The 23,366-nt window shown below is 36.7% G+C and overlaps 1 protein-coding gene across 1 annotated transcript; it reads right to left on the bottom strand.

The window, feature by feature from the left end:
* Positions 1-14,069: 14,069 nt before the first annotated feature.
* Positions 14,070-20,210, bottom strand: LOC120116781. The gene is made up of 15 exons (XM_039137192.1): positions 20,116-20,210; positions 19,870-19,939; positions 19,538-19,639; positions 19,329-19,382; positions 19,003-19,214; positions 18,661-18,920; positions 17,551-17,704; positions 17,147-17,256; positions 16,968-17,055; positions 16,550-16,885; positions 16,398-16,472; positions 15,738-16,306; positions 15,065-15,173; positions 14,774-14,953; positions 14,070-14,454 (listed from the first exon to the last, which is right to left on the bottom strand). The coding sequence occupies exons 5-15, from the start codon at positions 19,168-19,170 to the stop codon at positions 14,278-14,280; spliced, it is 2,226 nt and encodes a 741-aa protein (XP_038993123.1). The 5' UTR covers positions 19,171-19,214; positions 19,329-19,382; positions 19,538-19,639; positions 19,870-19,939; positions 20,116-20,210; the 3' UTR covers positions 14,070-14,277.
* Between the last annotated feature and the right edge of the window lie 3,156 nt (positions 20,211-23,366).

The following is a 23,366-nucleotide window of genomic DNA, read 5'->3' on the forward strand; positions in this document are numbered from 1 at the left end:
CGGTTCCCCTTGAATGGGTACCGATTCCCCTAACCCAGAAATCCTAATTTGAGCTCGGAAATCATCCCATTTCAGCTCAAACTTACATATTTCAATCCCTTTACTACTCTTAGCTCTCATACACTTACTTAAACTGATTATTATCCATTAAATACCTCTAAAACTTAGAAATCTAATTCTCCATATAGCATTTAAGAATCCAACCCAAATTCCAATATGTTCTAATTTGAATTCTAACCCCTCATACTTCTTAATTAGCTTATTGACAAGTCAAAAATCTGATTTAAACATCAAAAACTCATCCATATCAAAATTTCATCTAAAAACTCATTTTCCAAATCATTCTCTAAATCACTTATCTTGTTGTTTTAATGTCATATAAGCTTTCCTTTAGCTTATATAACATCCAAGCTTTCATTTCCAATCTTAAAAATCAAAGAAACTACCAAGGTTCAGATTCTTACCTTTAATTGCAAGCCCACGTTTGGAGAAGGAAGAGAAGAAATAAGAAAGAAGGAATGAGAGTATTCTGGAACCTAATACTCCACGTGGGTTCTCATATATCCCCATAACATATTATTTTAATAAAATTTCCTTACAAATGACCATTTGGTCCTTACCTCCATCTCATATTTACCAACCTTTATTTTTAAACTATATGATTATTTTACTTTAATCACCAAATGTTGAAACTTTGCAAATTAATCACTCACCCGACATGGAGGATGTTACAAATCTCTCCCCCTTAAGAAAATTCGTCCTCGAATTTTCATTGCACGAACAAATGAGGGTATTGATGTCGCATATCCTCTTCACGCTCCCACGTTGCTTCTTCTACTCTGTGATTTCTCCACAACACTTTGACCAAAGGAATGGTCTTGTTCCTCAATTGCTTAACTTCATGTGCTAAAATTTGAATCGGTTCTTCCTCATAAGTCAAGTCAGGACGAACCTCAATCTCTTCTGGTGTCACGATATGAGAAGGGTCAGATCTATATCTTCGAAGCATTGAAACGTGAAAAACATCATGTATCTTTTCCATCTCAGGTGGTAAAGTTAGCTGATATGCTACAGGTCCTACTCTCTTTACAATCTCATATGGTCCAATAAACCGAGGACTCAATTTTCCTTTCCGACCAAATCTCAACACCTTCTTCCATGGAGACACTTTTAAAAACACTTTATCTCCAACTTGAAATTCAATTTCTTTCCTTTTAAGATCAGAATAGGACTTTTGCCGATCAGAGGCCACTTTGAGGTTATACTGAATTTCTCGAACTTTCTGCTCTACCTCCTGAATTAAATCCGGACCAAGAACACTTCGGTCTTTGAGTTCATACCAATTTAATGGAGTACGACATTTTCTTCCATATAATGCTTCATATGGGGCCATCTTTATACTAGACTGATAACTATTGTTGTAAGCGAACTCTGCCAGCGGTAAATACTTTTCCCATGATCCTTTAAATTCCATTACGCACGCTCTCAACATATCTTCCAATATCTGAATAGTTCTCTCTGATTGCCCATCAGTCTGAGGATGAAAAGCCGTACTAAAGTTTAAACGAGTCCCCAACGCTCCATGCAAAGATTTCCAGAATCTAGAAGTGAATCGAGGGTCTCGATCAGAGACTATGGAAACAGGTACTCCATGCAATCTAATAACTTCTCTAATATACAGCTCTGCATACTTTTCCATAGAGAAATCCGTTCTAACAGGGAGGAAATGCGCTGACTTAGTTAATCGATCAACAATTACCCAGATTGATTCTCTTTTGTTCGGAGTCAAGGGTAACCCCGAAACAAAATCCATCGTAACATTTTCCCATTTCCATTGAGGAATGAACAGCGGTTGCAATAATCCTGAGGGAACTTGATGCTCGGCTTTGACTTGTTGACATATCAAACACTTAGACACAAATTCTGTGATGCTTCGCTTTATCCCTGACCACCAAAATCGATCCTTCAAATCCATATACATCTTGGTTCCACCCGGGTGCATCGTTAACGGACTGCAATGAGCCTCTGTTAATATTTCTTTCTTCAAGTCGTCATTGTCGGGTATTACAATTCTTCCTTTACAATATAGATTTCCATCTGACTTAATCTCAAAGTCTTTAATCTCTTTGTTCTTTACTTGCTCAATTCTTTTCAAACACATTTCATCTTTACCTTGCAATTCTCCTATTCGTTCCAACCATGCTGGTTTAAGGGTTAATTCTGCACAAAGACCACCATCTCCCGTTAAAGATAATCTTGCATCCATAGCTCGTAAAGCTGCAAACGTCTTTCTACTCAGAGCATCTGCTACCACATTAGCCTTTCCGGGATGATAGTCAATTATCACATCATAATCCTTTAAGAACTCTACCCATCTACGTTGCCTCAAATTCAATTCTTTTTGAGTCATCAGGTACTTCAGGCTCTTATGATCCGTATATAAGTAACAACGCTCCCCATAAAGATAATGACGCCAAATCCTGAGAGCGAATACTACAGCAGCCATTTCTAGATCATGTGTGGGGTAATTCCTTTCATGTGGTTTCAACTGTCTCGATGCGTACGCTACCACTTTTCCTTCTTGCATTAGTACACACCCCAACCCGTTATGGGATGCGTCACTGTATACTACAAAATTCTTGCCAGATTCCGGTTGAACCAATATCGGAGTTTCCGTCAGAATTCTCTTTAAAGCTTCAAAACTTTCTTGACATTCAGAAGTCCAAACAAATGGTACGTTCTTTCTCATTAGCTTTGTTAGAGGCAGCACAATCATCGAAAAATTCTTAACGAATCTTCTATAGTAACCGGCAAGTCCCAGAAAACTCCGAACTTCAGACACATTCTTAGGAACTTCCCAATCCATTATAGCTTTAACTTTCTGAGGGTCTACTCTAATCCCAACTTCCGAGATCACATGCCCCAGGAAAATTACTTCCTTTAACCAGAACTCACATTTGGACAATTTGGCATACAACTTTTTATCTCTCAAAATTTGCAAGACGATCCTCAGATGTGTGCTATGCTCTTCATGGGATTTCGAGTACACCAGTATGTCATCAATAAAGACAACAACAAACTGGTCCAAGTAGGGCTGAAAAATCCTGTTCATAAGATCCATGAAAGCAGCAGGTGCATTCGTTACTCCGAATGGCATTACGATGAATTCATAATGACCATATCTCGTTCTGAAAGCTGTCTTCGGAATATCTTTCTCCTGGATCTTCAATTGATGATAACCCGAACGTAGATCAATCTTCGAAAATACCGAAGCTCCTTTTAGTTGATCAAACAAGTCATCAATGCGCGGAAGGGGATACTTGTTCTTGATGGTCACCTTATTGAGCTGTCGATAGTCAATGCAAAGACGCATTGATCCATCCTTCTTTTTAACAAATAACACCGGAGCTCCCCAAGGCGATACACTTGGTCGGATAAATCCCTTCTCTAGCAATTCTTGTAATTGATTCTTTAACTCTTGCAATTCTTTCGGAGCCATTCGATAAGGTGCCATTGCAATCGGAGTTGTTCCCGGCATTATTTCAATTTGGAATTCTACCTCTCTATCCGGAGGTAATCCTGGCAATTCAGCAGGAAAAACATCAGGGAACTCTCGAACTATTGGAATTTCCTCTAACCTTTTCTCTTGAGCTCTTGAATCAATCACATTTGCAAGAAAACCCTGACATCCTTGTAGCAATAATTTCTTGGCAGACATCACTGATATTACATCTGCTAAAGGATTAAACTTTTCACTGCTCACACTTATCTCTATTCCGTCTGGACTTTTCAGAGTTACCTTTTTCAATCTGCAACTAACATCTCCATAATACCGGAACAACCAATCCATTCCCAGAATCACTTCAAACTCGTCAAAGGGTAATTCCATCAGATTAGCAGGGAATTCAATTCCCTGAATCTTTATGGGACACCCCTTACAAACTTTATTCACCCGGGCACTATTGCCTAACGGAGTTGTTACTATAATCTCATTACTCGTAGCTTCTAAGGGAATCCCCAACTCCTTTACTAACTTACTTGTAATATAAGAATAATTAGAACCCGGATCAATCAGTACCAGTACTAATTTATCATACAACTGAAAAGTACCTGCTATAATATCAGGGTCATCACGGTCTTCACTTGTCTTTAGGTTGTATACTCGAGCAGTGGATCGAACTTCAGGTTGAGCAGAGAATTCAGACGGGTTCCTTCCTCTGCCTCTTCCTCGTCCTTTTTGTGAGAAAGAACCAGCTCTTCCAGATGGTGCCGGCTCACCAACAATCAAGGGACAATCCCGGACAAAATGTCCGGCCTCTCCGCATCGAAAACAAGTCCCAGCTGCCATACGACAATCCCCATAATTGTTTTTCCCGCAGTGCTCACACTGTTTCCTTTGACCCGGAGTAGATCTCCCAGCACCGGATTCCACTGACTGCGTCTGTCTAGTTCTTGCCTGACTTGCTCCCCTAGCAGACGATGCAACTGATTCTGATCTAGTTTGTGATCGAAATCCCGAGTCTCTTCCCCTTTTTGTTGGTGTTGAACGAGAATAAGTAGTCGTCCTCTTTGATGTCTGAACTCTCGAGTCCCCAAATCTTTCATTCTGAGCCCTTTCAAGAGCTTTTGCACGATTGATCACCTCCTGGAACGAGGACAGGTTTAATACTATCAACATTTCTTTAAGTCTAGGGCGCAAGCCCTCCACGAACCATTCACAAGCATCTTTCTCAGTAGGCACAAGCTCAGCTGCAAACCTGCTCAGCTTATTAAATTCACATTCGTACTCATATACAGAGCGGCTCATCTGCTTCAAACTCATAAATTCCTGCTTCATTTGGCGGATAAACTACTCTCCAATATACTTGTTTTTAAATTCTTTTAAAAACAAAGACCAAGTCAACTGGTCGGTTGACATTCTCATGGTGACATTCGTCCACCATATCCTCGCCTGACCCCTCAATAAAGATACAGCTCCATCTAATTTCTCCACTTCGGAACAGTGGAGACCATCTAGCATGATTTTCAAATCATTCAACCAAAGATCCGCTGACACCGGACCTTCCTCAGCTTCTCCCTTAAATTCGGGAGCTCCTAAACTTCTCAACTCTTTTGCTACATTAATTCTTGGAGTTAGTGGAACAGGAGGTTGAAGACGCGTCAGAATAGCGTCTAACGTTCTGAAGAATGTATCTTGATCTTGTACAGGCACTCCTTGAGATGCCTGTTCTTCACCTTGCCTGGCCAGGGCAGGTGAATTACTGCTTTCAGCATGCCTATCTTCTCCCGCTTCACTTCGGGAGCTATTATGTCCGGACATCTAATAAGAATAAACACATTATCCTATTAGCAAAACAACATACTCATACTATACCAGATCAGAAGTTCTCACTATTTGTTGGCATGTATTCCATTTAAAGACTCCATAGACTCTGGTTTATGCCTAGAATCGGCTAAACCATAGCTCTGATACCATTAAATGTAACACCCCTAACCCATACCCGACCCGGATATGAGTCAGAGATACTACATTGACTTTAAAACACAACTCTTAATAAATAATAGTAAAATATTTGATCTTATATTAAGAAAATACCATAATATACATACTGTAATATAAGTTTACCAAAATATTCAGAGCATACACAACTTAACCCTTTAATTACATGCCAACTGTCATTTACATAACAAAATGACCTACTGATTAAGTTGCTTCTGATCTGATGGTTGCAGGAGTAATACTGTCAAGCTGCTTCACCTGTCTCTTCTATTTTCCTCAGATCCTACGTGTGAAACACTCACACGCTAAGTCATCGACTTAGTGAGGCAACAATAATAAGGCAATGTAATGTAATGAAAATGTCAGGATCATATGAGATGAGATGCAAACATGTAACTAATCAATGTAGTATACTTCATAAATATCCATACCTGTAAGCGTATGACTGTAACATTCATTATTCTGTATTAATAAGTTTATTGGCCCATGATAGCATATTGAGAACCTAAGGTATTTGAGTAATGTGAGGTTGTGCACTATGCTGTCACCACAGCTCGTATAAATGCACCGAAGTGCCCCGTAGAATTGCACTGAAGTGCCCGTAGAATTGCACCGAAGTGCCCGTAGAATTATGTCCATAAGGACCACGTAGAATTCCTTAAGAATCATATACATATACTATGGATCAAGTATGTGTCTTTCAAGACTTCACACAGGTTCCAAAGGATATACATATGTCCTAAAGAACCGAGTATACCCTCTACCCTTGGCATGCCAACTATACCTATAGTTCTCATCTACATAACATGGGCTTATACATTTCCCGTAGTTCATATCGCATAGTCATATTATTTCCATACCTTTATCACATAGACATATCATTTACATACCTTTATCACATAGCTCATATAACTTTTCTGCATATTCATGTCATGCAATACACATAATATAAATTCATGTCATGTATCATAATATGGAATGTGATCATATGTCAAAATATGGAATCTAGACTTATCACAAGTCTAGAACTGAATATAATACTATATTCATGCTATGCATATGCACTCACCTATACTTCTTTGCCTTTTCCTCGATCGATCCTACTTGTAGATTGTTCCCGAACTCGAGTAGGCTCGGTATCTACATAAACATAATTTTTAAGATGATCATCAGACGTCTATGTCTTGAAATTAAGCTTTAATAGCTTACTAATTTAAAGAATTTATAGCTTAGTCTTGCTTTCTTTTCTTTCTTCTTCTTTTTCTCATGGGGGAATCGGTTCCCCCCCCCCTGGGGGTATCGATTCCCCTCAAGCAATCTGGAATTTCATATACGATGAGGGGGTATCGGTTCCCCCCTGGGGGTACCGATTCCCCTATAGCATTCTGGAAATTCATTTCGTTGAGGGGGTATCGGTTCCCCTTGAATGGGTACCGATTCCCCTTGAATGGGTACCGATTCCCCTAACCCAGAAATCCTAATTTGAGCTCGGAAATCATCCCATTTCAGCTCAAACTTACATATTTCAATCCCTTTACTACTCTTAGCTCTCATACACTTACTTAAACTGATTATTATCCATTAAATACCTCTAAAACTTAGAAATCTAATTCTCCATATAGCATTTAAGAATCCAACCCAAATTCCAATATGTTCTAATTTGAATTATAACCCCTCATACTTCTTAATTAGATTATTGACAAGTCAAAAATCTGATTTAAACATCAAAAACTCATCCATATCAAAATTTCATCTAAAAACTCATTTTCCAAATCATTCTCTAAATCACTTATCTTGTTGTTTTAATGTCATATAAGCTTTCCTTTAGCTTATATAACATCCAAGCTTTCATTTCCAATCTTAAAAATCAAAGAAACTACCAAGGTTCAGATTCTTACCTTTAATTGCAAGCCCACGTTTGGAGAAGGAAGAGAAGAAATAAGAAAGAAGGAATGAGAGTATTCTGGAACCTAATACTCCACGTGGGTTCTCATATATCCCCATAACATATTATTTTAATAAAATTTCCTTACAAATGACCATTTGGTCCTTACCTCCATCTCATATTTACCAACCTTTATTTTTAAACTATATGATTATTCTACTTTAATCACCAAATGTTGAAACTTTGCAAATTAATCACTCACCCGACATGGAGGATGTTACACAACCCGTATCTAACCCGAATACGAGTCTGATGTGTCACATTGACTTTTCAAACTTTGACACTTAAAGAAAACAGGGAAATTTAAAACTTTCATTAAAATAAAAGCGGTTTATTTACATGGATTAACCAAAACAACCAAAATTGATCAGAGCATTCATAACTGACACTTTACTTACATGCCAATATACTATACACGACAAATACGTACTTTATCAGTTACTTTTGATATGATCCGCTAGCAGTGTTGCTGTTCTTGCCACCCTATTTTTGCCCTTCCTGATTCTTGGTACCTACGTGTAAATCACTTACACGATAAGTCACAGACTTAGTGAGGCATGATATGAATGTATGTATTCACATGTATAACCATGAATTTATGAACATGCATTCTTACCATTAATCAGAATATTTCAATGTTCTTGTATCGATTACACGATAACATATATGATGATAACATGTATATATAACATATACATTCTTATACCAATTTCACTTTGATTTATCTTTAAATTGCCCATGTACATTATTGAGAACAAAGGTATGTGAGTACATAGAGGTTGTGCACTATGTTGTCACCACAGCTCATATAATTCCCTCAAGGGGCACTGAATATTTGTCCCGAATGACCACTATGTCCCGAAGGACCACTAATTATTCCGAAAAACCACTATGTCCCGAAGGACCACTGATAATCCCTCGACTCTTGGCATGCCAATTATACCTATAGCTCTCGTATCATATAACATGGGCTTAAATATGAATAATTTTTTTTTCATTTCATCACTTTTCATATAAACACATATAATCATTTCCATTAATCCACATACCTGAATTGTTTCTCTTGTAATGGCATTAGTTCACATAATATCATATTGAAGCATAATGAATTATGCATGAAATCACTATAGAAATAATACATGTATGCATATACATGAATATGAAATCATGAATTCAACTATCAGAGATAAACTTATCACAAGTCTTATCTGTATACACTTTAACTTTAAAATGCACTCACCTTGGCCTTGCTTGTTTCGACTTGATCCTAATCCTTTGTTTGTTCCGAAACGAAATTATGTTCTATATCTACATAGTAATACATTGATACTAATCAGTATATTAATTAGTATATTCTAAACTATCACTCCTTAGGCTAAAAAGAAAGTTATTTCCAACTTTTAATGATGGTATGCATTGATGCACTACACCATGTATCGATGCATCCCTTGACAGGTGCATCGATGCACTACCTATGCATCGGTGCATAAATCTCATTCGATGTTTGTATTTTAAACGGGTGCATCGATGCACTCCTTATGCATCGATGCATTAATGACATTCGATGTTTCTTATTTAAGAGTGCATCGGTACACATTGAAAGTGCATCGATGCACACAACCCAAAAATTGCATTTTAAGCCCAAAAATCATCAATTCTTTATTCAATTCCTCTATTTTAAACCCCTAATATATCATTAAACCCAACCATCATTACTTAAACCAACTTATATCCATGAAAATCATCTTTAACCTCAAAATCATATCCTTCATATATAATTCAAGAATCATACCCAAATTTCAATATGTTCTAAATACACTTCTAACACTTCATATTCCTTGATTAAGTCGATGACAAGTCAAATTCAACCTCAAATTTCAAATATAAACTCTATTTCAAAATTCCCTTCAAGAACTCATAATCTTTCATTCTTCCTACACCCTTCATCTTGTTGTTTTACAATAACTTAAGCTTTCCTTAAGCTTAATTAGCATCTAAGGATAAAAACCAAACTTAAATTTCAACTAACAAACAACTTATAAGAAATCTAACCTTTGTTATGAGTTTTCACGTTGGGAAGAAAGAAGAGAATAAGACAATTCTGGAAGCTTATGTTTTTCCTCCTTCCACATGTATCTAAAATAAATATATCTATTCTTTAATTATTTCCCATGAAAATGACCATTTTACCCTTCTATTCTTTCTTCCTTGCAATTTAACCCTATACCAATTACAATACTATTCAATTATTATGCTTTAGTCAGCAAATTTTGAAGTTTTACAATTTAGTCACTAACCCGGTATTGAGGCTGTTACAATTACCGTGGCAGTAGCACACATTTTACTTGAGAAAAGCAAATGTTTTTGGGTGTAGTTTATAAAGATACTATTTCTGAGAAATAAGCGGTAGTTAGATATTGTGAAGGAGTGAAAGAACACTAGAGAGTTTGAATAGAGAAGAACACCGGGGGTTGCCTGGTAGGGAAGTTGGAGTTGATCTCAGTGTCATGGTAAACTGCAAAGAGATATCAAACACATTATAAAGTGAGGCCATCTAATCAAGGCTAGTGAGATCGAATTTAAGGCTACATAAATCTTGCTTCTGATATAGGTGATTGCCATAGTTAGGAAATTTTTTTAAAGAAAGGGTTTGCCTGTGTACATGTTAAGAAATGTTTTAAAATATATTTTAAGTAAATAAATCACCGAGTTAAAATGAGTTTGTGTTGAATACGTCTAAAACATGATGGAAATTAGAATAAGCTTTTGGCTTTTTTTGGTGGTTCTTGTGGATTCTATGGAGTAGTGGCACGGCAATCATACAAGTCAAAGACTGTTTAAGTTGTTAGTGCTTTACATTGACAATTGCCCATTTTGATTTTTCAGATTGAAAAGGCTTTTAAGGAAGGAACAGCACGCCAAAATGCATACAGTATCTTTGTTTGCCTTACAATAAAGCTGTCGTAGGAACTGTCCATGTTGCATGCAAGGAGATTATTAAGTTGGAAAAGCAGGTCTGAATAAATTGGTCATACTTCAGGATAGGCTTTCCTTTCTGCGTATTAGCAGATATAGGAGACTTTTCGTTAGTTTTTGAGAAATATTATTGGCATTAAACGATTCTACAAATGAAGCTTCTCGAAGAAGAAGAGAAGGAAAAGCGTGAAGAAGAAGAACACAAGGAGAGGAAAAGAACAAAAGAACGAGAGAAAAAGCTCAGGAGAAAGGGGAGACTGAAAGGAAAAGGAGAGAGAGAAAAAATGTGCAGAGTTGAGCATTGCACCTGCTGCTCCTGATTTATCCAAGGAAGTATCTTCAACATATATCGAGATAGAAGAAAATATTGCTATTGATTGCAGAGACTCTGTGAGTGAGACAGGATTGTGTCTACACTTGGTTCTCTAGACGATCAAGGAGAACAATTTTTAGATGAGGATTCAACTTCAAGTTTGCAAAATCACTCTTTAGATAGCCCAGACGGAGAAGATGCAACAGATGGGAAAGAATCTTTCACTATGGAACAATCAAGATCTTCTCGACGGAGATTGAAATTTTGCAGGGATGGTCAATTTGATATGCCTGTGAAACAGTCTGATCAGCACTGGTTTGCCGTTTCTGAAAGTGCACCTGTTAATAGATGTGAAGCTAGACACAAAAGTGAAAGCTTTAAGGCTCCTTCAAGTAGCATCAATGGACTAAATAGGCAGTCCAGGATAAGCAGTACCAAATCCAATGGCCGGAATTGTGGTGTTAAGTATACTGAAATGTTTCAGTTTCCAAAGAGCCAGAGTGGCAGATATGAAGTTTGCAGTTGCGGTCAACATAATGTGTACAAAGCCAGGATTGAGCCATATGTTTCTGCTACTAGAGTAGGCCCAGAACCGAAGTCTGTAAGCAAGTCAAAATCATGCTTTGGATACGTCCAAGCAAGTCTATCCTGGTAACAAGTATAATCAACAAGAGAACATGCGCGGAGATTTTGGAAGACTAAAGAAAAAAATTATTTCAGGAAACATTCTTCTGGTAGAAGTTAACTCCATTGCAAGAAAGTTTGGAACCCAGCAGAACACCAGAGAAATTATTCCTGGAGAAACTCTGATACGGATATTACTCTGAGGCCATCTACTTACAGTGAAGGAGCTGGACCCAATCATAACTTTGTTAAGTCATCTGGTGAGACATGCTCAATCAAAGCTAGAGTAAATTTGGGAGAAATTGATCAAGAGCATATCAAAGTTAACAAATCAAGCACCAGCATTGCAACAGATGAGGATTTTCATGTTGAAACGCAAGATAAATGCTCTTCGCGAAATGCAACATCCAAGGAAGTTGGAGTTTTTCCTCATAGAAACCCTACATTTAATGGAATTTCTCATTCTGTGATGAGTAGCACTTCTAGTTCTGATAACTGCTCTTCATGCCTTAGTGAAGGAGATAGCAATACCTTCTCTTTGAATCATGGAAACTTAGAATCTTCATCATCAAATTCTGAAGAGGCCAGTCAACAATCAGATGGGAAAGATACTTCAATTTGCTTTCAAAACGGTCTCCAAGCTTCAGGTGAAAGGGATTGATAACTTACAACACGTCAATGGAGGGGTTGATTTCGAAAGCCAGCCATTGTTTGGACACTCACTTGATGGAAGAGATTTCTTCAGTCTGCATTCAAAATGACTTCACCGAGTGTCTAGTGAAAGGAATTGATAAAAAGCAGGATGTCAATGGAGGGGTTGCTTTGGAAAGCCAGGTATTGTTTGCGCAATCCAGAAATCCACCGACAACCATTGAAATTTCTGATAATGAAAATCAACTGCTACTGTGGGTTCTCAACACCAAGGCATGTTTACATCAGTTCAAATCAACCTCTACAATGTCCTGTCTATCAAGCTCCTTCAACCATGGGTTACTGCCATCAGAATCCCGTTTCTTAGCCGGCAACACCTGCTAATAGATTAATGCCTTTCCCTCCTCCGAACCTTTATTTTTATACCAGCCCTCTTGTTTATGGTTTGAATGGGAACTCAGGTTTATGCATGCCATATGGCACTATGCAGCATTTTGCTACCCCCATGCTTAATCCTGGTCCGATTCCAGTCTATCAGCCAGTTTCAAAGGCAAATGGCTTGTATGCCGAGATCATATTCAGATTCTTAAGCCAGTTACAACAAGTGAAGAAGCTTTCAGCGAATGGAATACCAAGAGAGTTACTCCTGGTAGGTTGCATACAACAGAACAAGCAGCAAATGGAGAAGGTAGGCAAAACGATGTCTCTTCCAAATCATGCAGTGGTGACAGTAGCTTTTCCTTGTACCATTTCGGTGGGCCGGTGGCTCTTTCGATGGCATGCAAATCGAATCCTGCTTCTCTGAAAGAAGAGATTGCTAGAGAACTTTCTTCTCAGTTTTCAGCACCTCATGTTGAAAATGAGACGAGTACCGAATAGTACAGCCTGTTTGCAGGGAGTAACAGCATACGGTTTTCGTTGATATGGAAGTTTGGGAGTAGTTTGTAGTTCGGCGTTACAATAATCTTTACTGTGAAAGGAAATCCAAATTTAGTTTCCTAAATTTTTCTTTTTTAAAATGTAGAGGAAGAGTGAGTGCGTGTAATGTTTGAGGTTTTCTGTAGTATTGATGAAGCTTTGCTTTGCTTTGCTTTAATTTCAATATCATCTTTAGATTCTAATCTAAAAAATAATAGTATTGGATTATAAGCAAACTCTATTGAATTTGAAATCAACATTAGCATTTTAATGCTCATCAATAACTTGAGCCTAATGGGAAAGTGAGTAAAGAGGAAGGTACTTGGAGTGACCCCATTGAATGTATTCGACAATGGTGATTGTTTTGGCAAATGAAAGCAGTTTTGGAATACGCTTAAGCCAACTATTTTAAGAATATCAAGCATTCCCTTCCACACTACCCTCCTGCCATCAACAACAGTAAAATGTCAATGCTTCATGCTTTAACAACACACAAAAATATTACATACGATACAACATGAAATTATATATATGGGTAAATACAACAGTGAAGATTATCTGATTCACTGTTGCATAAAGACGAAAATGCAATATGCCCTTTAAATTATTATTCAGCTTTTTTCATTTCAAATTATTTATAAATTATTCGACTTCTGTCATTTCAAATTATAAAAATAAACTGGAAAGATATTGCAAAAAGGGGACAAAACCCTCCATAAATGACTCCTTTTAAGATCTAATTTCCCATTCCAATTCCGGAATCAACATTTTCTCTCGGTTTTAAATTCTCTCATGTCAATTTCAAATATTTTAAACAAAATTTTTATTTATTTAAATTTTCAAATCATATATCTGATATATACATGTAATCCATATGACATGGTGAATAATATCAAAACGACAAGCAAACGTTAATCTCATCATCCATATTGCAGGATATACGTTATCACTATTTTTAGAGAGAATCCTTTAGACTCCAGAGCATGTCACATTTGGCCCCCAAAACACAATTAAGGAATCAATAGTCTTACCAATAAACACATCATTAACAATAAAACCAAAACCAAGGGGATGTATGTATGTTCCCAACACTTCATGCAAATTTATCATAAATATATGGAAATTACAAATTCAAACTACTGTTAAAATAAAGCATGGTCATTATTTCTTTTGCCTTTTCTTTTCCCATTGCTAGGTATCTGCTTCCAACTGTTTTTATGTTCTGCATTTCATATGATTGGCATGATTTTATCTAGACAGTGAATAAAATAATAATAATAATTAAACCGTTCATTGTATTCCAATAATTACGACTAGAAATCACTCCGTTGTCACCTCTCGTATCAGCCCTCATGCAACTACTGAAGAACTCATCTCATTCAGAATGCGGTAGTACATAAAGAAATCCGAAGTGCTACGGAAGCCGGGAATGAAATCTGAAAAGAAACGCAAAACTGCGGCCAGGTGTTGAGAGTCATTGGAGGTGGTAGCTGCTTCAAGAAATAACGAGGGCTGGATGGTAGTCACCTGAAACAATTTAAACCATGATTTGGTGAAATGCCCTAATATCACACAGATTCAAGTGTGAGTATTGGATGCATGGATGTGTCTGATACGGGTATGTTTAGATTTTTCTAAATTTCAATACATTTGAGGATCAAATATCCCCATTCGCATGTCCAGGTATGTGCATTTCAAGGAAATGCCATCAAATACCCCCTATATCTTGACAGCAATTTCAATCAAGTAAAGAATTAGGTAACAACTTAAGGTTCAGAAATATGCACCGGCATTTTACGTAAACAACAAATTTATTTTCGAATGCAGTCATCTAATAAAGGATTACCTTATGCTTTCGTGCATAGCGTAGAGCTTCAAGATAATATCCATCTTGTGCTAATAACAATACATAATCCTGATGTAAAGAAATCTGTCTCAGCATATCAGAGCCCAGTTTCCTAATTTGAAAATTTTGACGACCTGACTCCAGCAGCTGTAGAGCAACTTCTTTCGAGGGCTCAATAATCTGAAGCAGAAGAAATGGAACTCTTAAAAAGCTAAAATCAATATTCAAACATCAGTACTTTCGTTCTTGGCAGGGAACACTTATTATTAAGGTAAAAAGAGACTTGTAAACCTTGTTTATGACGAGCAAACCAAGTTCTGCATATTGCTCGCTGCGGGCCAATAGTTGGATAGTTAACACGTACAGATTTGGATGCACTTTGACCTTTTCTAAATTGGTACTGCAGAAAGTAAACATATAAGATTTCTCGGAACGAAGTACAAACCAAACTCACACCTCCTTTTCCATACAAGTACCATAGTCAAGGAGGACAATAAGCAAGAGTTAGCTTGGTTTATCATGCATTTAATATTCTTCAACCTGCTCTAGCCACAGTTATACCAAAAATTCTTTTCTTTCCCTCCATGGCTCATTATAACTGATCTAAAAAGGAAGGTAGCTATATGTTGTAAGAGCTTACTTGATGCATATCTACACATATATTATACACTTCCAAGATCTAAACACTTACATAAGGCCACATAAAATTTGCTGCTCAGTTGAAGGACAGGCCAAGGACGTCCTCACAGTAACCAGGACATGATTTATTAAATAACCTATGTTTCTATTGACCACATAAATGGCTAATAAAGCATGGTTAGCCACAAGCTTAAACACAACAGGGAGCTTTGTTTATATATCCAGAATATGACTATAGTAGCTCTTAACAAGCTTAAAGCCAATTTTAAGAAACCTTAGAATTGTTATACACAAGAGTCCTAAACCACTTAAACGATAATTATACCTTCGAAAAAACTCAAGAATGATGGCAACTAGATAAGAAGGCTCTCCAATCATCTCTTCCTCAATAGGAGCAAAGACAAATCTGTACATCTCCTCGGGTGAAATTGCAGGTGAAGTGAACTGAGATTCCTGCTGCTCAGAAACAGTAGCATTTAACGGATTATCAGTGGAAGAACTTTCAGCACCCATATCCTGTTTGCCACCATCGAATTGAGCATCATTCGAGCTGATTTTTGATGGTTCAAAGCTGGAACTATCCTCCATTTCTGAAGACGAATAAGTTGCAGGCCTACTGACAGATACAATGTTGACTCTGGAAGCAGATTCGTGTTGGACAGATTTTCCAAGTCCATCTTCCCTGCTGGTGTTTACATCTATGCCTTGTCCTGGGCCACCCACATTTGGCACACTCGAGGGGGTCCTCTCGGTCTTTGTTCCCTTGAAATAACTGCCAGCTTTCAGAGAGAGGGCATATGAGGTGACTAATACATCCATTGCCTTGCCAACCATGGTGATAGGTCTGCATTCTAGAATCATTGTTTGTGTAATTGCCAGACATAGTTGTTTAGCCTGAAATATCAGGAGCAACATATATTAACACTAGACAATGATTATGTCACCCTTCATTGTGGAAAGAGAAATAAAGTCAGCTGAGATTGACCTTCTTGGCTTCCAACTTTCGTCTTTGCAAGAATTCCAATACTGATGGAACTTCCGAGGAACTAGCAGAAATTGCCTGCAAGGAGAGAAAGTGGGCAACAATTACGAGAGTTAACTATAACAAATTCAAAAACTATGACCAACAAGACTTGCCTCCAAATCTAAGTGTATCTTCCATACACGTTTATTTGCAATATCACAAATAAGGTCGGGAACCAAAAAGGTCCAGCCATCTCCATAAATAATTGCTTCATTACCAATTGAATCAGAGGCCTCTAAACTTTCACTTTCTTTGGTGCCAGGTAGAGATGTAAAACTATCAGAACTTGGAAAACCCCTCAAGAGTACAGGAAGTGGAGCAGATATGGGAGCTCGAGAATCTGAAAATATGTCATAGAGTATAACAACCTTCGCATCTACTTGGTGCACAAGTAGCACATTATCAACCACACTCACTGCAACCTTGCATGAATAAATTGGCAACGAGCCCTGCAAATGGAATGAGCTTGGTTACGATTTGAATCAAGCCTGTACCTGGAATAAACTAGAGGGAGTTTTGAGTAACACTTACCTGTTGGATAATAGCATCACGGTAAAACCTATATGAATGCAGTACCATTGCAACTCGATCAACTTGCAAGCAGTATATTCTCCCATAGCTGTCAAAAATATAAAAGTAGATAAAATAAACATATACATGATTTAGCAAGCAATTTCCAGTATTAGCAAAAAAAGATAAGAGAAACATACACAGTGACGATATAGACATCTTCAGAAGCAAGGACAGGCTTACTGTTAGTTTCAGGTTTAGCCATTACCATTTCAAACTTTGGTAATCGAATAATCCCAGCAGATGAAACCTGACGGTAAGAGATAGCACCTTGTCAAATCAATGGAAATAGGGACAAAAAGGATCATAATCTATCTGTACTGTTCATTAAATGCTCCCTACCAGAAGGGAGTCAGGCGCTTTAACGCTTCATAGTCATGTGCACTTAGTTGAATAATTTCAGTTTTTTACCATTTTCTCACATTTACCACCAAGACCAATTTCAAACTTCATTTCCTTGCATGGAGGAAGCATTGCCTAGAAAAAGTAGAGACCAAATCTAAGAGGATTCTAGAAATTGAGCTAGTGAAGCTCATAGTCATACCTGAAACCCATGGAATGTTTTGCACTGCATTCCTGAAGCAAGAAGAACCAATCTGCTCTCATGTGTATAGACATACCAACTAACAGTCATTTTCTTTGTCTCAACCAAGACCAATGACTTCAAGTCATGATCAAAAGCAAACAAGTCCAACCCACTGCCATTAAATTCCATTCCAGTAAATAGAGTACATTAAATCTTTGCTGCTAATAAAAGTAGAAATATTAAAAGGAAAAATATAAATAAGAATATAAAACATAACTCAAAATAGAAAAGAAGGATGATTATTTTCAATAACAAAGACAACAATAATTGTAGGTCTTGATGGATGATTTGATGATGTTATGATGCACAATTCATTTAAGTTGCCAAATGAAATTTAAGAGTATAAAATATAACGAAGATTGTTGATTTTAGCCTTGGGAAATGCTTCTTAATCTGGAATTCTGGATCCATGCTAGAGCAGTATCTCCCCAAAAATAACTTTCATACTTTGTTCTCCTTTATGGAGGTATTGATAAAATTTCTAACAACAAATACTTTCTCAAAAAATAATCGTTTTCCTCTCTATTTTTATATTTTATTACTTATGTCCTTGGTCATGCAACAAATACAGCAAAATTCCATGCATAAATGGCAAAAGAAAATCTACAGTGCCATGACTGATACAAAAGTTCTAAGGCTACTTCACCTGGTTGCATGGCCTGAAAGAGTATCATTGCCATTAATAACAAGGGTAGGATAAAGGATGATTAGGTGATAATAACTTCTTTTTTATGCATGCTAAATAGTAGGCAACTCCAAATTTCACACTCAATCTTAGTTCAAGTGTTAAGGGCGGGGTTGGATTGAGAAGTAAAAAGAGTGTCAGGTAATAAAAAAATTCTAGTTAATGGAATAAGACTGGAAACTTTATACATCAGATATCCAAGTTAGAGGGAATCAAGCGCTCAGCTTCAGAGAAACATTCCTATTACATGAAATCTTATTCCTTTTCAGAAAAACCATGTCTCAATTGAAGCAGAATTCTTACATAAAATATCAGGTTAGGATATTCAGATGACAAATCATTGCCCAATTCAAACATAAAACAGACAGGAAGCTTCTCCCTACCTGGTTTTCACAACTACAATATCGCATGATGGACAATCTGTCCAGAAAAACCCCAGTATAGTCTCTGACTCGGACTTGCACCTGTGAGTGAAAATTTCCCCAGTTTCTCTATGAAAAAATTGTATAGAAGTGTTGGACCGTTGAACTGCTATAAGCTTTTCATCTAGAGAAAATCGGATGGAGCAGATAGGCCCTTCGGTTATTGAATCAATGTCAGGGGCAGCATTTAGAGAAAATGGAGCAGTTTTCCATGAAAAGATCTGTGCATAAAGAAATGTAAAATATGGAACAGCAATATCTAAAAAACTTATACCATACTATTTAACTTCAGAACTATTAGACCTGATCTGATGTTGGAGAGAGGAGCAATTTATTTCCATCATCATAATAGAAGCCTCTTGGATCAGGAATGCTGCAACGTAGAGGGGGATACTGTATGAAAACATGTGACACAGCACCAGGTCCTAAACCACCAACACTGGCTTGTGAACTTGAAGCTTTCCCAGCCATTTTCCTAAGGTTATGTTGTATTTTTAACTACAGAACTCAAATTTCTGGAGAATAATAACACAGATAAAGCACAAAAAGATAGTATCAGTAAAATAAAGAATGTACAAGTGCTTAAAGACTAGCATCAAAGAATAAACAGAAAAGTTCATTGGATTTACCTTATCATAAAAATTTCAAGCCCAAAGCTCAAAATATTAAACCTTTCCCCGGAGCTATAAACCAAAAAAAAAGTATAAAACATTAATGTTAGCACACTCTTTTCAAGAAGGAAGAAAGCTAGGATCTTTGCAACCAAATTATCTACCTCAGTATATTTCTTTCTCTTAAAATATAAATATGTTTCTAAGCAATCTTAGAATATAGATACCGTATTCTGCATGCAAGTCTTCAGTGCAAGAAATTCTTTCAAACACATATCACGTTCAACTTCCGGAACTTTAGCTGCAACACAGGCCCCGTATTCTTTTGCCTGCAAAGACAACATTTTAGGCAAAACAATGAGCCAAGTGTAAACAGAATTTAACAGCAGTTTGAAGGAAATATCTTTCATCAGCTACGTTTCAGTTCATTTTCAAGTTTCAACCTCAGTTATTCGTTATACATAAACTTCAAACGTAACGCTAAGTGCTAACAACAACAACAACAAATCCAAAGTTAAATGTAAGAATACTAAGTCAAATGAGGGCCTTATCGACAAACCTGTGCAGTACAATTCGCTAAAATGCGCCTAAGCGGAGAAACTGTTTTCTTTTCTTTCATATCAACAACACTGAAAAGGAACAAAAGGAATGCATCATAATTTTCAGAAATTGAAAGAGTGATAATTGTTCGTGGACTGATGAAATTAGGGTTTTCAATTAAACTGATAATAAAAAGATTGAAAAGCAAAATTCGAGCCAAGAGACTGATTAACTTAAAGGAGCAAACTGCGAAAGAGAAAATCACCTGGGCAATTCGACATTTTTATTACCCGGGAATCGGAGAACAAAATTCCACTGATATTCTTTTCTTTGGGTACCAAATCTAAAGAATTTATTTTCAATCTACAAAACTAATTTACTTCTTAAACTACACCTAACGCTCCTCGTCTCGAAAATTAGGGGAGGTACAACGTCGTCGTACAGGAAGACAACATAGAGATTTGTATTTCATCTATATTTAGGATAAATTACAAATTGCATCATTAAACTTTAGTCTCTCTTCTATTTTGTTAGCTGAACTTTCAAAGTGTTCAATATTTTCACTGAACTTAATACATTGAGTTTTCTTGGCCACTGAACTTTAATCTCTCTCATTATGGTTACTCCGTCGTTATATAGCTATTGGCGTTAAAAATGACATCGTTTTAAAAAAAATAAAATTTTCACCAAAACAATGTCGCTTTGCATCTATATAACAAATCATTTTAACGTCGTTAACTATTTAACGGTCAAATGACCAAAAAATCTCAATGTATTAAGTTTAGTGAAGAAATTAAAAATATTTAAAGTACAGTGAATGAAAGAGGAAAAAGAGTAAAATTCAATTATCAAATTCATAATTTACCATTATATTTATAAGGATTTCGTTTTGATCTGTCACATAGATCTTTCAAAGGTTTTGTATATGTATTGTAGTCGATTAAGAATATGTATATAAGGGATGTACACTAATCAAAAATTCTAGTGGATGAAAAGATATGTTTGAAGTTTTTTTTTTGTGTTACAAGAGAAAAGAAAAACGAGGCTAAGTTGCAGAGAAACTTTTAAGGAAGGAGATTCCCCTACTATCAGTATCCAAGAATGATAAGACTTCAGTCGATGGAAACACAAGAACGACCAACTCCTGGTATAAGGAGCAGCCCATTTTTAATAAGATATCAGCATAGAAATTTTCCTTCACGATAAGTGTGTTAAAAAGTAAGATGCCAATTACGAGATTTAAAGTTGTGAATGTCCTTAACAATTGGTCTCATCGGATGTAAGGTTATATCTCCATTCTCAATGAGTTGAATGACTCATCGCGCATCCACTTCACATTCTATGGACTTTTATCCATGATCCCACGCAATGGATAAATCAATCCTTATCGCATGAAGTTCAGCAACCATACTTGTACAAATTCTCAAATGAGTAGTAAAGCTCAATACCCAGTGACCTGTTCCATTGCGAAGAACTTCGCCTGTTCATGAGATCTCCGGATTTCCTTGACAAGCTCCGTCAATATTCAGCTTCAAGCTCCCCACTCTTGGAGGTATCCACGCTACATTAAGATGGCAACTTTGTTTCTGAGCTGGTCTAGCATTAGCCAATAGAATCTCCTTCGAAGTCTCTACTATATAACGTTAAATCCCATAATCCTCTTGAACAAGTTCATCGACATCAAAAATTCTTTTACACCGCACGGTCCAAAGCCTCCATATGGTAGTGGCGAACAACGTAACCTATGCTTACGATTTATTCTCCAAATCCAGATTATTGAGCAACCAGCTATGTACATCTTGGGGAAAAAATCATTTTGCATGGAACCAGAAAAGTGGCGATTCCATATTTACCTAATCGTTCCACATTCTCTCAATATGTGGGATAATTTTTCTAAGGGGCATCCACAAATACTATAGCCAACCGAATGTAACATACCCCAAGTCGCCCTTCGAGCATTAGTGAGAAGTCTGTCACGCCATGCCAACCAGATGAAGGTTCTCCACCAAAGAGGAACTTGCAACTTCTAAATCCATGAAATGTCCATTTCATGGTCCCTAAACTCACAAACAATAAGGGAAACATATGTTGATCGGATAGTAAATATATTGCAATACCAAAATCTGATCGGACCTAAAATCTAAAAGATTTGGATATTACATGGAATCACTAAAGTGATTAACCCTTTTTTTAAAAATATTTCTTAAAATGTAGATAAGTCATTCATAATTTAAGTCGTAATTAAGGTTTACAAGTGGAGAGCTCCCAATTAACATTCCAAAATAAACATCCTAGTTTTAAACAAAAAGAGTTTCGACTCTGTCATCACCCATTTTATCCGGGTGATGACGTTTTTAATGGGCTATTACTTTATTTTATTATTAATATTAATATTATTAATAAAAAAATAATACAACTTTTATTTTATTTTTGGAGGCCCAAAATACAAACTCATTCACCCTTTAACCCAACCAAAAAAGAACCAGCCCACCAAGCCCAAATGAAACCCTAGCTAACCTAACCCTAGACCTAGCAACTTGCTGCCGTCGCCGTCAGCCTTCAATATTTGCCAATGCCGCCACCACTGAATCGTTACTGAGCCACTTTCATCACTGCAAAAAATCCAAACAAATCACATCCAATTTAATAAAAAAATAATATAAATCACATTCAAATCTACCAAATACCGAGAATTCAAAAAGCTACTCATATCCCTATCACCTAGCAATCATCTACCCTCTACCAAAAAAAACATCACCATAAAAGGGGAGCCATTCGAACAAGAAAAATGGGAGGGGGGAGAAGAAAACGAAAGAGAGAAGAGAAGAGATTTGAACAAAAATAAAGAACCGAGAGGGAAAAAAAAGAAATCGGAGGAGATTCGAAGGAAAAAAACACAAACAAAGAAGAGAAAAAAGAGAAGGAGAAGACACTTATCCTTGCTCGATCTTCGCCGGGGAGTTCGAGGGTCACCAGTGCTGATTACGACGATGGCCATGAGTGTTGTGTGGCTTTAGGGTTTTTAAATCCTGAAAAAGAGATTTAATACAACTTTCAAAACGACGTCGTTTAGGGGAAAAGTGACCCACCTTTTTTGGGCTATTTTCGTGTTAGTCCCTTCTATCTTTCTAGCCTTCCATTTTAACCACTGAATGGAGCTTTGATTTTCCTGTTTCGAGAATTGCATTAGTTCTCTATTTCATTTACATCCCTGTCTTGTTTGTGATCATGTTTATGTCAATATTTTAATTTCGGTTGTTACTTTTCTTTGCTTTCATTTTAGTCACTGCTTTTTAGATTAGTATATGAGATTTTATAATTTCATTGCATGATAGTCCCTGATGTTTGTACATATATATTTATATATTTTAGTAAGTATTATCTTTGTACATTATAGTATCATGTATATTATTATTTTTATTTATATTATGTTTGTCGAGTATAAATATGTATATATATTTTAATATATTCTTACCTTTGTGTATTTATTTATTAGTAGTGTATATGTGTATATGT

The sequence above is a fragment of the Hibiscus syriacus genome, unplaced genomic scaffold (genome assembly GCF_006381635.1).
Source record: "Hibiscus syriacus cultivar Baekdansim isolate YM2019G1 unplaced genomic scaffold, ASM638163v2 tig00110303_pilon, whole genome shotgun sequence".
NCBI classification, from domain to species: Eukaryota; Viridiplantae; Streptophyta; class Magnoliopsida; order Malvales; family Malvaceae; genus Hibiscus; species Hibiscus syriacus.

Bases quoted from the DNA above. Each gene is read 5' to 3' on its own strand.
- LOC120116781 (XM_039137192.1), bottom strand. From the start codon at position 19,170: ATGGCTGGGAAAGCTTCAAGTTCACAAGCCAGTGTTGGTGGTTTAGGA. The intron at 17,056-17,146 runs GTATGTTTCTCT...TATTTTTGACAG, and splicing joins GATGTCTATATCGTCACTGT to CTATGGGAGAATATACTGCT. The intron at 14,455-14,773 runs GTAATCCTTTAT...AAATTGTTTCAG, and splicing joins GCTATGCACGAAAGCATAAG to GTGACTACCATCCAGCCCTC.